The following is a 15,709-nucleotide window of genomic DNA, read 5'->3' as shown; positions in this document are numbered from 1 at the left end:
ATCCTATCCTAGGTATTCCTTAAAGAGGTGGGGTTTCAGGTGTCTCCGGAAGGTGGTGATTGACTCCGCTGTCCTGGCGTCGTGAGGGAGCTTGTTCCACCATTGGGGTGCCAGAGCAGCGAACAGTTTTGACTGGGCTGAGCGGGAACTGTGCTTCCTCAGAGGTAGGGGGGCCAGCAGGCCAGTGGTGGATGAACGCAGTGCCCTTGTTTGGGTGTAGGGCCTGATCAGAGCCTGAAGGTATGGAGGTGCCGTTCCCTTCACAGCTCCGTAGGCAATCACCATGGTCTTGTAGCGGATGCGAGCTTCAACTGGAAGCCAGTGGAGAGAGCGGAGGAGCGGGGTGACGTGAGAGAACTTGGGAAGGTTGAACACCAGACGGGCTGCGGCGTTCTGGATGAGTTGTAGGGGTTTAATGGCACAGGCAGGGAGCCCAGCCAACAGCGAGTTGCAGTAATCCAGACGGGAGATGACAAGTGCCTGGATTAGGACCTGCGCCGCTTCCTGTGTGAGGCAGGGTCGTACTCTGCGAATGTTGTAGAGCATGAACCTACAGGATCGGGTCACCGCCTTGATGTTAGTGGAGAACGACAGGGTGTTGTCCAGGATCACGCCAAGGTTCTTAGCACTCTGGGAGAAGGACACAAGGGAGTTGTCAACCGTGATGGCGAGATCATGGAACATGGATCATGGAACGGGCAGTCCTTCCCCGGGAGGAAGAGCAGCTCCGTCTTGCCGAGGTTCAGCTTGAGCTGGTGATCCGTCATCAATAATAATAATAATAATAACAATAATCCGAACTGGTTCTCTAGCAAATTAGTAAGAATGTCTCACCCCATGTTCAAGAAGGGCCTTTTTCCCTCTATTAGATTATTTGAAAACGAAACTATCTACAAAATATCGTAATTTTTTTAAACAAACCATAGAAAGTTGATTGCAATTTCAGTTTAATCCATCAGAAAATACAGAACAAATAATTCAACAAATAGTGTGGTTAAACTCAAATATACAAATTGATAAAAAAAAACGTCGTTTTTTTATTTAAAAAAAAAGTATAATCTTTGTAAATAATATCATAAATAGGACTGGTGGAGTTATGTCACACATGCAGCCAACACAAATATATGTAAATGTCTGCTCTACCAAAAATTACAACCAACTAATTGCAGCGTTACTGCAAAAATGGAAGAGGGAAAAAGTAAGGAACTTGTCTGTCGGACCTGCATTAAAGACCAAAACTAGTTAAAGAAAATTATGATAAATAAAAATATATACCAGTTTCATTTAAGGACCATATAGATTGTAAAATAGTTGGGAAGAGATTTTTGATGTACTGACTCCATGGTATCTGGTTTATGAATTGACACGCAAAACAACGTCGGATTCAAAACTTAGAACTTTTCAATTTAAATTATTATACAAAATTCTTGCAACCAATAGAATGTTATAGATATGGGGACACAACCTTCACAGCGCTGCAGATTCTGCTGCGAGGAGGCAGATTCATTAGATCATTTATTTTGAATTGCAAAATTTACCTGGAGCTAACGCTGCAGATAACAATATTGGGTGATTTGAAAAGTCATAGTCAATCGATCATTAATATTATAATACTTTTAGCTAAAATATTTATATTCAATTTACAATCTGTAGAAACTACGAGAATAGAAAGGTTCAGAACATTTTTGAAGCATCACAGCACAGTTTAAAAATGTATGGTAAATAAAATCCAATATGGACGGGGTTAAGAGATAGATGGGAGGGGTTGAATGGAGCTGAAGGGTGGGACGAATAACAGCAAGATAACAAATGTAAAATATACTGTGTCTGTAAAATGTATTTAGGTTAAGAAATGTTGTGAAATAGCACAGTTAAAAATATATAGCAAATAGAAATCAAATTTGATGGACATCAGAAATAGAGGAAAGCCAGGACTAAAAACAAACAAAATATAACTATTTAAAATAGATTGTGTCCGTAAAATGTAAAAGCTGTATGTATAAGCTGGAAGTGGAAGCCTAAGTGTTGTTGTTCATTAGTTTACTCCAATTAGGGGAGGGGTGGTAGGTTTTGCGGGAAATAATAAAGGAACAAAAATAGTATATATATATATATAAAAAATGTAAAGTTTCAGGGCAGTACTTCTCAAGTGAAAAAATGTCCATGAAAACTAGTAGTCTACTGCAGAAAGAAGGGACTAGCTGCTGCACTCTCTCCTCTCTCTCGTTGAATGACAGTGTAGGTTCCGTCCCTCTCTTCGCCCCAACCTGGGCTCGAACCAGGGACCCTTGCACACATCAACAACTGACACCCCACGAAGCATCGTTACCCATCGCGCCACAAAAGCCGCGGCCCTTGCAACGCAAGGGGCAACCCTACTTCAAGTCTCAGAGCAAGTGACGTCACCGATTAAAACGCTATTAGCGCGCACCACCGCTAACTAACTAGCCATTTCACATCGGTTACACTCACCCCCCCTTTGACCTCCTCCTTTTCCGCAGCAACCAACGATCCGGGTCAACAGCATCAATGTAATAGTGTAGGTTCCGTCCCTCTCTTCGCCCCAACCTGGGCTCGAACCAGGGACCCTTGCACACATCAACAACTGACACCCCACGAAGCATCGTTACCCATCGCGCCACAAAAGCCGCGGCCAAGGGGCAACCCTACTTCAAGTCTCAGAGCGAGTGACGTCAGATGTGTTGTTACCTACCCTTACCACCTGGGGGCGGCCTGTCAGGAAGTCCAGGATCCAGTTGCAGAGGGAGGTGTTTAGTCCCAGGGTCCCTAGCTAAAGTGATGAGCTTTGAGGGCACTATGGTGTTGAACGATGAGCTGTAGTCAATGACTAGCATTCTCACGTAGGTGTTCCGTAGGTGTTACAGGATAATTAACTGGGGGGAACTCATTGGACATCAGATAACACCCAGCTGTGTCCGTTGTGTGTGTGTGTGTGTGGGGGGGGGGGGGGGGGGGGTTGGGTGTTTGTGTGTGCAGTCATATGATGATGATAGATAGTTACCAAGGGGAACTCATGGGAGACTTGTCCATCAGGGGGCAGCTTGGCTCCGAAACCCAGAGCAGGGAACATCTTATCACTGTCATAGTCCTGAATGATCTCTCCTACAGCCTTCAGGGCCATGGCGTATGCATTCATCTGGTACGGGTTCATGTAGTGTAGAGAGGTGGACTGGGACGGGTTACCTAGGGAGGGTCAGAGGTTAGAGGTGAGTGATGCAACATACTGGACTGAAGACTCTCACAGTGAGACATCCAAGACCAGCAACATGGAAACTCAGTCTTAATTCAGTAAAGCTAACACAGTCAGTAGAGCTAACGCAGTCAGTAAAGCTAACGCAGTCAGTAAAGCTAACGCAGTCAGAAAATCTAACGCAGTCAGAAAATCTAACGCAGTCAGTAGAGCTAACGCAGTCAGTAGAGCTAACGCAGTCAGTAGAGCTAACGCAGTCAGTAGAGCTAACGCAGTCAGTAAAGCTAACGCAGTCAGTAAAGCTAACGCAGTCAGTAAAGCTAACGCAGTCAGTAAAGCTAACGCAGTCAGTAGAGCTAACGCAGTCAGTAGAGCTAACGCAGTCAGTAAAGCTAACGCAGTGAGAAAAGCTAACGCAGTGAGAAAAGCTAACGCAGTCAGTAAAGCTAACGCAGTCAGTAAAGCTAACGGAGTCAGTAAAGCTAACGCAGTCAGTAGAGCTAACGCAGTCAGTAGAGCTAACACAGTCAGTAAAACTAACACAGTCCGAAAAGCTAACACAGTCTGAAAAGCTAACACAGTCAGTAAAGCTAACACAGTAATAGTATTGTAGTGTGATTTTCAATAGCTTTGTAAATGGGATTGCATTGGAATTGCATGTTTCATTATAGACTTTGTGTTTGGTGAAACCACAATGTAACCCAGTCTTTTACAAAAGAGTAGTGTCATAAATTGGTAAGAGTGGAGTGTAGTAGAAAAGTACCAGCCCTCACCATTGGATGCAGTGAAATCAATGGCCACCGTGAAGTGAATCTGGGTTCTGGAAGAAAAAACAGAGAGAAGAAGATTGATATTAGAGAACTGTTTCCTGGTGTTTCATTTTATAATTATGTTGAGCTAGTGTTGCCCACCTTGACTAGCTAAACAACCACTCTGTCTCCCCACTCTGGGTGTTTCTCAATACACATCCAACCGTCGCTCCAAACCCTTATGTGCCGACGATGTTCTCTTGAGTACGTTCTTGTGAGGACAAGAGTGAGGACAATGTACAAAACATTCCATTTGAGAAGCACTCCCATTCCCCCTCCTGTATTACCCTGCTTCTACCCATTCACGGAACCTTCTTCCAGCCAGGACAATGGCAACAATAGAGACCAAAACAACATATACACAAAGCAAAATGTTTTTACTTTATAACTATCAGCTAGCTATATGTGAATCGTAATAATGTAGCTAACCAGATAGTTTAACAGGCAAAAATGACTTAAATCTAATATTATGAAAGATAGATGTCAATTCTTGGTGGGTATCTAGCTAGCTAGCAGGGCTCCGTAGCGGTGCAACTGTCTAAGGAACTACATCGCAGTGCTAGTGTCACTATAGACCCTGGTTCGACCCTGGGCTCTATCACAACTTGCTGTGATCGGGAGTCCCATAAGGACAAAGCACAATTGGCCCAGCGTTGTCCGGGTTAGGGGAGGGTTTGGCCGGGGTAGGCCGTCATTGTAAATAAGAATTTGTTCTTAATTGGCTTGCCGAGTTAAATAAATTAAAAGCAAACAGTACTAGCTAGCCAGTTAGCATTATTGACTATTTTGGACTTACAATCTACAGTATGTAGGCAGTAGAACATGCCGAAATTAACATAGTATGTATTAACGTATCAACATAAAATATTGGAGCCAAGTAACACATGAGATGTGAATGGGCAGCATTTCATTCTGAAGTCGGAGTGTATTTTCTCTCAATAATGTCCGCCATTCACTTCAAGAAATGTTGAGTAATTTATTTATGTGGTTGCATCATATTTCTTTGATGCATGCTTCAAAATATGTACAAATGGAGTATGCATTCGAGAAGTGCCCTGCGTGCTCCGTTTGACTTGGACTGCGTGCTCCGTTTGATCCTCCGACCCTCCTCTGCTCCAATTGGCATGGTCAGAACACGGTAATATGCATTTTGAGAAACACCTGACTCCGCTACGTACTTCTACTTACAGCTTTCCACCTCTTTCTTCACCTGTCTGTTCCACTTCTCTCTCTCTCTCTCTCACCTCTCTGTTCTATCTCTCTCTCAATCTCTCTCTCTCGCTCTCTCTCTCTCTCTCTCAATCTCTCTCTCTCTCTCTTTCTCTCTCTCTCTCTCCACCTGTCTGTTCCACCTCTCTCTCTCTCTCTCTCTCTCTCTCTCTCTCTCTCAATCTCTCTCTCTCTCTCACTCTCTCTCTCTCTCTCCACCTCTCTGTTCTACCTCTCTTTCTCGCTCTCTCTCTCAATTCAATTCAATTCAATTCAATTCAAAGGCTTTATATGCATGGGAAACATATGTTAACATTGCCAAAGCAAGTGAAGTAGATAATAAACAAAAGTGAAATAAATAAACATAAATATGGGTTGTAATCTTTTTTTACAATGTTGTTTGTTCTTCACTGGTTGCCCTTTTCTTGTGGCACCAGATCACAAATATTGCTGCTTTGATGGCACACTGTGGTATTTAACCCAGTAGATATGGGAGTTTATCAAAATTGGGTTTGTTTTTAAATTCCTTGTGGATCTGTGTAATCTGAGGGAAATATGTGTCTCTAATATGGTCATACAGTTGGCAGGAGATTAGGAAGTGCAGCTCAGTTTCTCATCTCTTTCTCTCTCTTTCTTTCTCTGTCTGTCTCTCTCTCTCTCTCTCTCTCTCTCAATCTCTCTCTCTCTCTCACTCTCTCTCTCTCTCTCCACCTCTCTGTTCTACCTCTCTTTCTCGCTCTCTCTCTCAATTCAATTCAATTCAATTCAATTCAAAGGCTTTATATGCATGGGAAACATATGTTAACATTGCCAAAGCAAGTGAAGTAGATAATAAACAAAAGTGAAATAAATAAACATAAATATGGGTTGTAATCTTTTTTTACAATGTTGTTTGTTCTTCACTGGTTGCCCTTTTCTTGTGGCACCAGATCACAAATATTGCTGCTTTGATGGCACACTGTGGTATTTAACCCAGTAGATATGGGAGTTTATCAAAATTGGGTTTGTTTTTAAATTCCTTGTGGATCTGTGTAATCTGAGGGAAATATGTGTCTCTAATATGGTCATACAGTTGGCAGGAGATTAGGAAGTGCAGCTCAGTTTCTCATCTCTTTCTCTCTCTTTCTTTCTCTGTCTGTCTCTCTCTCTCTCTCTCTCTCTTTCTCTGTCTGGCTCTATCTCTCAGCTCTTTCTCCACCCCCCCTCTCTATCTCTCTCCATCTCTTTCTTTCTTTCTTTCTTTCTTTCTTTCTTTCTTTCTTTCTTTCTTCTTTCTTTCTTTCTTTCTTTCTTTCTTTCTTTCTTTCTTTCTTTCTTTCTTTCTTTCTTTCTTTCTTTCTTTCTCTCTCTCTCCTCAATCTCTTTCTCCACCCCTATCTCTGACTCAATATCTCTCTCCATCTCTCTGTTCCACCTCTCAATTTAATTTCAATTTAAGGGCTTTATTGGCATGGGAAACACATGTTTACATTGCCAAAGCAAGTCAAATACATAATAAAAAAAGAGAAACAAACAATATATTATTTTACAGTAAACATTACACTCACAAAAGTTCCAAAAGAATAAAGACATTTCAAATGTCATATTATGTGCAAATAGTTAAAGTACAAAGGGGAAAATAAATGTAAATATGGGTTGTATTTATGGTTTTTGTTCTTCCCTAGTTGCCCTTTTCTTATGGCAACAGGTCACAAATCTTGCTGCTGTGATTGCACACTGTGGTATTTCATCCAATAAATATGGGAGTTTATCAAAGTTGTCTGTTTTCTAATTCTTTATGGGTCTATGTCATCTGAGTGAAATATGTGTCTCTAATATGGTCATACATTTAGCAGGAGGTTAGGAAGTGCAGCTCAGTTTCCACCTCATTTTGTGGGTAGTGTGCACATAGCCTGTCTTCTCTTGAGAGCCAGGTCTGCCTACGGCGGACTTTCTCAATAGCAAGGCCATGCTCACCGAGTCTGTACATAGTCAAAGCTTTCTTTAAGTTTGGGTCAGTGACAGTGGTCAGGTATTCTGCCACTGTGTACTCTCTGTTTAGGGCAAAATAGCATTCTAGTTTGCTCAGTTTTTTTGTTGATTCTTTCCAATGTGTCAAGTAATTATCTTTTTGCTTTCTCATGATTTGGTTGGGTCTAATTGTGTTGCTGTCCTGGGGCTCTGTGGGGTCTGTTTGTGTTTGTGAAAAGAGCCCCAGGACCAGCTTGCTTAGAGGACTCTTCTTCAGGTTCATCTCTCTGTAGGTGATGGCTTTGCTATGGAATGTTTGGGAATCGCTTCATTTTAGGTGGTTGTAGAATTTAAGAGCTCTTTTCTGGATTTTGATAATTAGCGGGTATCGGCCTAATTCTGCTCCTCGTGCATTATTATTATTTTTTACTGTTAGCGTGCACCACCGCTAACTAACTAGCCATTTTACATCGGTTACACTCACCCCCCTTTTGACCTCCTTCTTTTCCGCAGCAACCAGTTATCCGGGTCAACAGCATCAATGTAACAGTTTAGCTTCCGTCCCTCTCCTCACCCCAACCTGGGCTTGAACCAGGGACCCTCTGTACACATCAACAACTGACACCCCACGAAGCATCGTTAACCATCGTGCCACAAAAGCCACGGCCCTTGCAGAGCAAGGGGAACAACTACTTCAGGTCTCAGAGCGAGTGACGTCACCCGATTGAAATGCTATTAGCGCGCACCACCGCTAACTAACTAGCCATTTCACATCGGTTACACACATTAATAATATTTCTGCAGAGTCTCAATTTGGTATTTGTCCCATTTTTTTTATTCTTGGTTGGTGAGTAGACCCCAGACCTCACAACCATAAAGGTCAATGCGTTCTATAACTGATTCAAGTATTTTCTGCCAGATCCCAGGGCCCAGGTCTGACAGAATCTGTGCAGAAGATCTAGGTGCTGCTCGTGCCCTCCTTGGTTAGTGACAGAAGCACCAGATCATCAGCAAACAGCACACATTTGACTTCAGATTCTAGTTGGTTGAGGGTGGGTGCTGCAGACAGTGCCCTCACCATTTACTTGATATATATATATATATATATGTTGAAGAGGGTGGGGCTTAAGTTGCATCCCTGACTCACCTCACGGCCCTGTGGAAAGGAATGTGTTTTTTTTGCCAATTTTAACCGCACACTTGTTGTTTGTGTACATGGATTTAATAATGTGGTATGTTTTTCCCCAACACCACTTTTCATCAATTTGTAAAGCAGACCTTCATGGCAAATTGAGTCAAAAGCTTTTTGAAATCAACAAAGCATGAGAAGACTTTGCCTTTGTTTTGGTTTGTTTGTTTGTCAATTAGGGTGTGCAAGGTGAATACGTGGTCTGTTGTACAGTAATTTGGTAAAAAGCCAATTTGAAAATTGCTCAGTACAATGTTTTCACTGAGGAAATGTACGAGTCTGCTGTTAATGATAATGCAGAAGATTTTCCATGGTTGCTGTTGACGCATATCCCACGGTAGTTATTGGGGTCAAATTTTTCTCTACTTTTGTGGATTGGGGTGATCAGTTCTTGGTTCCAAAAATTGGGGAAGGTTTCTCTCTCTCTCTCAATCTCCCTCTCCACCTCTCTGTTCTACCTCTCTCTCTCCTTTTCCCTCCCCCTATCTCACTGTTCCACCTCTCTTTTTCTCTTCACCTCTCTGTTCCACCTCTCTCTCCCTCCCCTCTCTCTCACCTCTCTGTTCACTCTCTCTCTCTCTCTCTCTCCACCCCTCTGTTCCATCTCTCTCTCTCGGTCTCCCCCGCTCTCTCTCTCCACATCTCTGTCTCCTACAAAGATACTCTTATATGACAGCTCTCTGTCTCCTACAAAGTTACCATTACGTCCCGTCGGCTTAAATACATAATCCTCCCCACCGCAATTACCCAGAAGCCATCACTTCACTCTCTGCCCCAGCTCTCACCTGGGAGAGAAGCACAGACCAAACCGACCCAACTGCCTTTCCTGCTCAAGCGGGGAGACTTCTCAAAAATGAAGGTAGATTTTTTTGTTTATTTCATATTTTTTATCCTGTCTCCCAGCAGTGTAGGAGAAATTAATTCACGTTCACGGCAGCAGAGCAGCAGCCGGTCTGGTTTCCAAGCCCAGTTAGGCAGCAAGTCAGTCATGTTCAACCCCGTCTGAGGCCCACTACTGTGGAATATTAACATCATTAATTTTAAATTCAGTCCTGTGCTAGTCGTCCCTGTCCCTATTGTATTTTGCCTACAGTGAATAATCATGCATGACCATTTAGGCTATCAGCAATATGCAAACAGCATCCCAAACATCTAGGAAAACCTAGAAAACAAATTCCCCAAATGGTTTCTTATAACCCAATAAGCCGAGGGAGGTGAAAGTACTCATGATTTGACAGGAAAGTAAGTGTCCATAATGAGAGACAAGGGATTAGTGCTAACTAACATTGTATCGAAGCTACACTGACAAAAACCTAACTACTGTGCAGAATTTGATTTAATAATTTCAGTATCTCACTACTGTACGTTTATCATCCTCATTATGATCTAAATTCAGCAGTGTGTGCCTAGTGCTGAGTATGTAAATCTGTCCGTATATTATGTATTCTGGTTAATAATCATGGATTCCTTTCGCATAAAGTATGTCTATCTGTAAACAGCATCACACACGCTTAACAAAGCACTAAGTCATATATTATTCATGAGAAATGCAAAGGATGACAACCAAGGACCTTGAAACAAAGGAAAATAACTGAAAATGGAGGGAAAACGACTCCATCTTAATTTCCCCATTCATTCCCTAAGCGGTTAGACTTTAAAGACCCAGGAGTGACCAGCTGTAGCTACTGTAGTTTGTGCCTCTTCTATGGTGATCAACAGTGATTGGCTCTCCGCATATAGCCTGGTAAACCAGATTGAACGATGTGCTTACCATTGTTAGTACTGTGCAGTCTGATCTAATCGGGCTACTCGAGAGGAAGTAGCTGACCCTAGTTCCTAGTGCTTAGTCCCTAGTCCGTAGACCCTAAACCCTAGTTACTAGTCCATAGACCCTAGTCCGTAGACCCTAGTTCCTAGTCCCTAGTCCATAGACCCTAGTCCCTAGTCCATAGACCCTAGACCCTAGTTCCTAGTCCCTAGTCCATAGACCCTAGTCCCTAGTCTGTAGACCCTAGTCCCTAGTCCATAGACCCTAGTTCCTAGTTCCTAGTTCCTAGACCAAGGGTGGGGCAAAGTACGGCCCACCGGGCACTTAAATCCAGCCCGCGAGACATTTTTTTTTAAATGTATTAAATATTATAATATTTGAGTTACGATCTTTGGCCTAAAATGACTCATTCCATGATATACAAACAACCTCCAATAGATTGCGCTGTGGCCTGGCACCGGGCTCTGTATTTGGGCCTACAGTCAGATTCAGAATGTGCTCAGTCATCGTAGCCACTTCATTGCTTGATGACTTTTGACGTGCAAAATGAGTGCTGCGAAAATGAGAAAAGTGGACTCTGAATGTCGTGTGTTAAAAGAACGGACAGCAAAATACTTTTTTTTACTAATATTGGACATACGGCGGTCTGTCTGATATGCCAAGAAAGTGTTGCCGTTTTAAAGGAATATAATCTCAATTGTCATTTTTCAAGCAAGCATGCTAACTACGCTAGCAATCTGTCCTCTCAGGAAAAGGCAAGGAAGGTCTCAAAACTTGCCACCAAACTTAAAAGCCCAACAAAATAAGTTTACTAACGGTGCTCTACTCAAGACTCCGTAACTAAGGCAAGCTACGTAGTGGCACATAAAATAGTAAAATAGCATAGCTAGCATTTTGCTGAAGGGGAGTTTGTGAAAGAGTTTATGGTGGAGACTGCTGGTATATTTTGTCCTGAGAGTAAAAGACAATTAGAGAAAATTTGCTTATCACGCAGAACCATCACCAGGTGGGTGGAAGTGATAGGTGAGGAACTCATCTCAGAGTTGAAGAAAAAAAGCAGATGGCTTTGAACTTTTTTCTATAGCACTGGATGAGAGTACTGACATCAGAGACACCGCTCCACTTTTAATTTTTGTCAGAGGAATAAATGAGAACTTTAAAATAACAGAGGAACTTCTTGCGATGGAATCAACGATGGGAACAACCAGGGGCTCTGACTTACATGACAGGGTGTCTGCCTGCTTGGAAAAAATGTATCTACCGTGGAGCAAACTGACAAACGCCACAACAGATGGATCACCAAATCTAACCGGTAAAAACATTGGCCTACTAAAAAGATTACAAGACAAAGTAAAATAAGAAACTCGGAGGAATTTATATTTCTTCACTATATTTTCATCAGGAAGCCCTGTGTAAAAGTGTGTTAAAGCTGGAAAATGTTGTCAAAGTGGTTGTAAAACTTGTCAACTTTATACGGGCAAGGAGGCTCAACCATCGTCAGTTCATTCAGCTGTTCAATGGACTTGTTATACCATTCAAATGTGTGCTGGCTAAGCCTGGAAAAAGTATTTCGCCGTGTGTGGGAACTGAGAGAGGAGATAGGTATGTTCGTTGATACGGTTGGTAAAGCTGACGACTTCTCTGAGTTGAAAGACAGACTGGCTGGACGACTTTGCTTTCGGTGTGGACATATTGGTGCATCTGAATGATCTGAATGTGAAACTGCAGGGAAATTGTGTTTTTTGTGCATTGAACTGTATTCCAGCGTGAAAGCATTCAAGACCAAACTATAATTGTTCTCCAGACAAATGAGCAGTCGGTCTCTCTCTCATTTTCCAACACTGGCCGCACTGAACTCGCCCACATCGCAGTGCCGCACTGAGACATACAGTAGCACTTTGATGGACCTGAATGTTTTCCCGTCTCTTCTCAGACTTCACCAAGATTGAGACTGAGTTGGAGCTTCTTGTCTTTTGACAGTGAGAAAGCACCACCAGACACACAATTGGCGCTCATCGACATCCAATGTGACAGTGCTTTGAAGGAGAAGTACAAAACAGCAACAATAGACCAGTTCTATGGCTTCCTGAATGAAACAAAGTGTCCAAACATTAAAAAGCACGCCTAAAGGATGCTTGTTTTATTCGGGTCCACATATGTGTGTGAACAAATGTTCTCAGTCATGAATTACAACAAATCCCGTCACAGGTCAAATTTAACAAATGACCACTTGTCAGCTGTTCTGAGAATCTCTACATCAAAGATGACACCAGACTTTGATGCTCTTGCCAAGAGAGCTGACCAGACCCATTGTTCACATTAAGACTCAAACAACCATGACTGGGGTAGGCAAGGATTATGCTTTTTCATGGTGATGGTTGTGCAGTGAGAATTATCCAGCAATGCACTTGGATACAGGTAATTTGTCCCCATACATCTGACAATTAACACTTTTTCAGTCAGATTTGGGCTGAGGTGATTAGATAACTGTAAATATGGCTCACAATGGTGATGAAAATTGTTCCTTAATATGCTTTAAAAAACAGACTATTCCAAATGAAACGGATGCTCTTACCATATGTTTCACTCAAATTTAAGAATAGTTATTTTTTACACATCTGCTGTTACATTTTGCATGTCTCCAGTCATATAAAATATATATATTTTTAAGTTTGCATATTGTGAATGTGAGTTTGATTGTACTTTACAACAGTAGAGATGCAGAATCTGTGTGTGTGTTTGACTGTGTCTGTGATGTTATAACTTATATACATTTTGTGATCATTTTGTGAAAAATTTGTTTTTACGAAAAACAAGGGTAGAGATGGTACAAAAGTAGAATTGTTCTGCAAGCATATGTACACCTACAGTACACTAGTAGTTGCGTGTCAATGTTAAAATGAATAAAAGCTTCACGTTTTGTCACGCATATGGTATGTGGCCCTTCACTTGGTTGCAAAAACTCAATGTGGCCCTTGAGCCAAAAGGTTTGCCCACCCCTGCCCTAGTCCCTAGACCCTAGTCCCTAGTCCCTAGACCCTAGTCCCTAGTCTCTAGACCCTAGACTGTAGACTGTAGACCCTAGTCCCTAGACCCTAGTCCCTAGACCCTAGTCCCTATTCTCTAGACCCTAGACTGTAGACCGTAGACCCTAGTCCCTAGACCCTAGTCCCTAGTCCCTAGACCCTAGTCCCTAGACTGTAGACAGTAGACCCTAGTCCCTAGCTCATGAATCTTTATTGAGTTAGTTAGAGCTCTGGCTGTTCAGCTGACAGATGGCAATGCCTTCCCATGATAATACTACCCCATGGAACTCAGTTGATTCCCTAAATTAGTTCAGACATACGGATGTCTTTCACAGAAAAAGCAAGGTGGACTCGTGAGTTGAATTCACTAGGCTAGGGCATCATTCAACCCATTAGTAAAGTATAGGCTATCCCCTGACTTGCCTGTTCCTACAGACTCCTTCCTCACAGATTGGTTATATTGTTTGTATGTTTAGGTTTGTATTTTTCTCTCGACCTCTCTCTTTCAGCCATTTCCTTTTCACGATCTATTGTTTTCATCTTCAAATATAAGTGCTGCTGTTGTTTCCCAAAAGTTGTCCCAAAAGTTTCTTGGTATACCAATTCCCTGGACTAGAGTAAAAACCCAGCAATCTCACACACTTTTCATAGAACTAAATTGCTGTTCTTGCTTCTGTGACAGCTTCTAGGCTAAATGAACAGGGCCAATGGTATGTGTTCATGCTACAGCAACGGCAAGGACCCAGAGCAACACAAATAGAAACCACATATCACTTAGATGCTAATCACACAGTTTACAACATTGAACATTCTCTCTCTCTCTCCCTCTGTTTCTCTCTTTCCCTCTGGGTGCCAAAAACCAATGTATAATAAAACACTATTACAAGACAACACATGCACAGACCAACTACACACGTAACACAATTGCAGAGCAAAACAATATCAATCATTGTGTGATATCATTCTACAACCCTGTATTTTCATATAATACTGTAATATCAAATAACAAATCATTTTGTATTTAGGCTTCATCCCCAGCGTGTGTTTATTCAATTAAAGTGGAACTGACAGCATTTGAACAACATTAAATCTTATTAAAATCTGTTCATTTACACCCCCGGGAAGAATATGACACTTTAAAAAAAATAATTATGACAAGGGAGCAGTTAGATATGGTCTTTTTCATAAATTCTTAGAATGTTTTGTAGCGACGTATACCAAGTCATTTGTGAAAATTCTATAGCAATATAGAGTGGGAAAGCGGCCGTGCTTTTGGACAATTAATAGCCACTGCAGTAAATAAAACCTAATAAAAATATCTGTCTCGTCCAGGACCGTAGTCTACGCAGACCGGTGCGCTATAGCCAATCAGAGTTACAGTAGGCATTTATGCAAACAAGACATTTGCCACATGGGCCTGTCATCATTCACTTTGAACTGGACTGTGTGTTTACAGGAAGTAGCAACAGAGTGACTTTAGATCATTAGAACGTATTCGCTAAAAGCCACAAAACACACCTGAATGGATTTCTGTAAATACTGTATGTAAATACCACGGGAGGTCTCTTACATTTGTGAACTTTACAGTCCTATTGATCAAACAACCATGAAAAGGTAGGTTATCTCTTATGCACATTAACAACAAAAGAGCAACAACTAATGCTAGCAAGAGCAAGATGAGCTAAAAATCAACAAAGGAACATTGGATAAACCAGAATTGCACTGATAAACAATGGGGAGTTGTAGCCTACTCGTCCTTCTGTGTAATGAACACGATGGGAGACAGAGTGCTGGTTTCAAGCGCAGGGCGCAGCAGTTGTTTATTGTAAAGGACCACAGGAGGAGGCAGGTAGCTGGGTCCAGGGGCAGGCAGAAGGTCATACACAGGGGGTCCAAAAAGGCAACAGTACAGGCAGGGAAAAGGCTAGTAACGTCATCCAGGAGATCAGGCAATAGGTTGATAACAGGAAATCCGTACAGGCAGGGAATAGGCAAAAGGAGTCGTTAGTGAAGCGGGCCAAAACTATCATACACGGGAGGATTAAGTTACGGGAAACACAGAGTTCCTAATAGAAGTGTGTCACAAAACAAACAATACCTCACAATGATGGGGTGCAAAGAACTGAACTAATATTAATCATGCATTGAACTGCATTCATCTATTCTGCCAACAATGCCTTAGTGAACGTTATGGAGTGTTGAGTCAAATAGAACACATTTTTAAACATTTAATGATGTTGATTTTGTATCATAAACTGGGAATTTGATATTTTTGACTGATATTATGATTGTCTGTTTGTTTCATATCTACAAAATAGTTAAAACGCTGTCAGTTCCACTTTAAGCAATAAGGCCATAGGGGGTGTGATATATGGTCAATATATCACAGATAAGGGCTGTTCTTAGGCACGACGCAACGCAAACCCCCGAGGTGCGTTAATGCTATTATAAACTGGTTACCAACGTAATTAGAAGAGTTAACAAGTAGTTTTGCTTCATACCTGTGGTATATTATCTCATATACCACGGCTTTCAGCCAGTCAGCAC

General features: G+C 41.9%; 1 protein-coding gene across 2 annotated transcripts in view; it reads right to left on the bottom strand.

The window, feature by feature from the left end:
• Window positions 1–15,709, bottom strand: part of LOC106566415 (copine-5) — a 244,587-nt gene that overhangs the window by 33,899 nt on the left and 194,979 nt on the right. For both annotated transcript variants that reach the window (XM_045692915.2, XM_045692916.2), the window contains 2 exons: window positions 3,985–4,031; window positions 3,023–3,204 (listed from right to left, as the gene is read on the bottom strand). In XM_045692915.2, the coding sequence (XP_045548871.1) occupies window positions 3,023–3,204; window positions 3,985–4,031 (229 nt within the window). The remainder of the gene's footprint in view (window positions 1–3,022; window positions 3,205–3,984; window positions 4,032–15,709) is intronic.

This window comes from Salmo salar, chromosome 13 (assembly GCF_965601325.2).
Source record: "Salmo salar chromosome 13, fSalSal1, whole genome shotgun sequence".
NCBI classification, from domain to species: Eukaryota; Metazoa; Chordata; class Actinopteri; order Salmoniformes; family Salmonidae; genus Salmo; species Salmo salar.
Note: the sequence above shows the minus strand (reverse complement) of the source record. Positions and strands in the feature narration are given on the sequence as shown.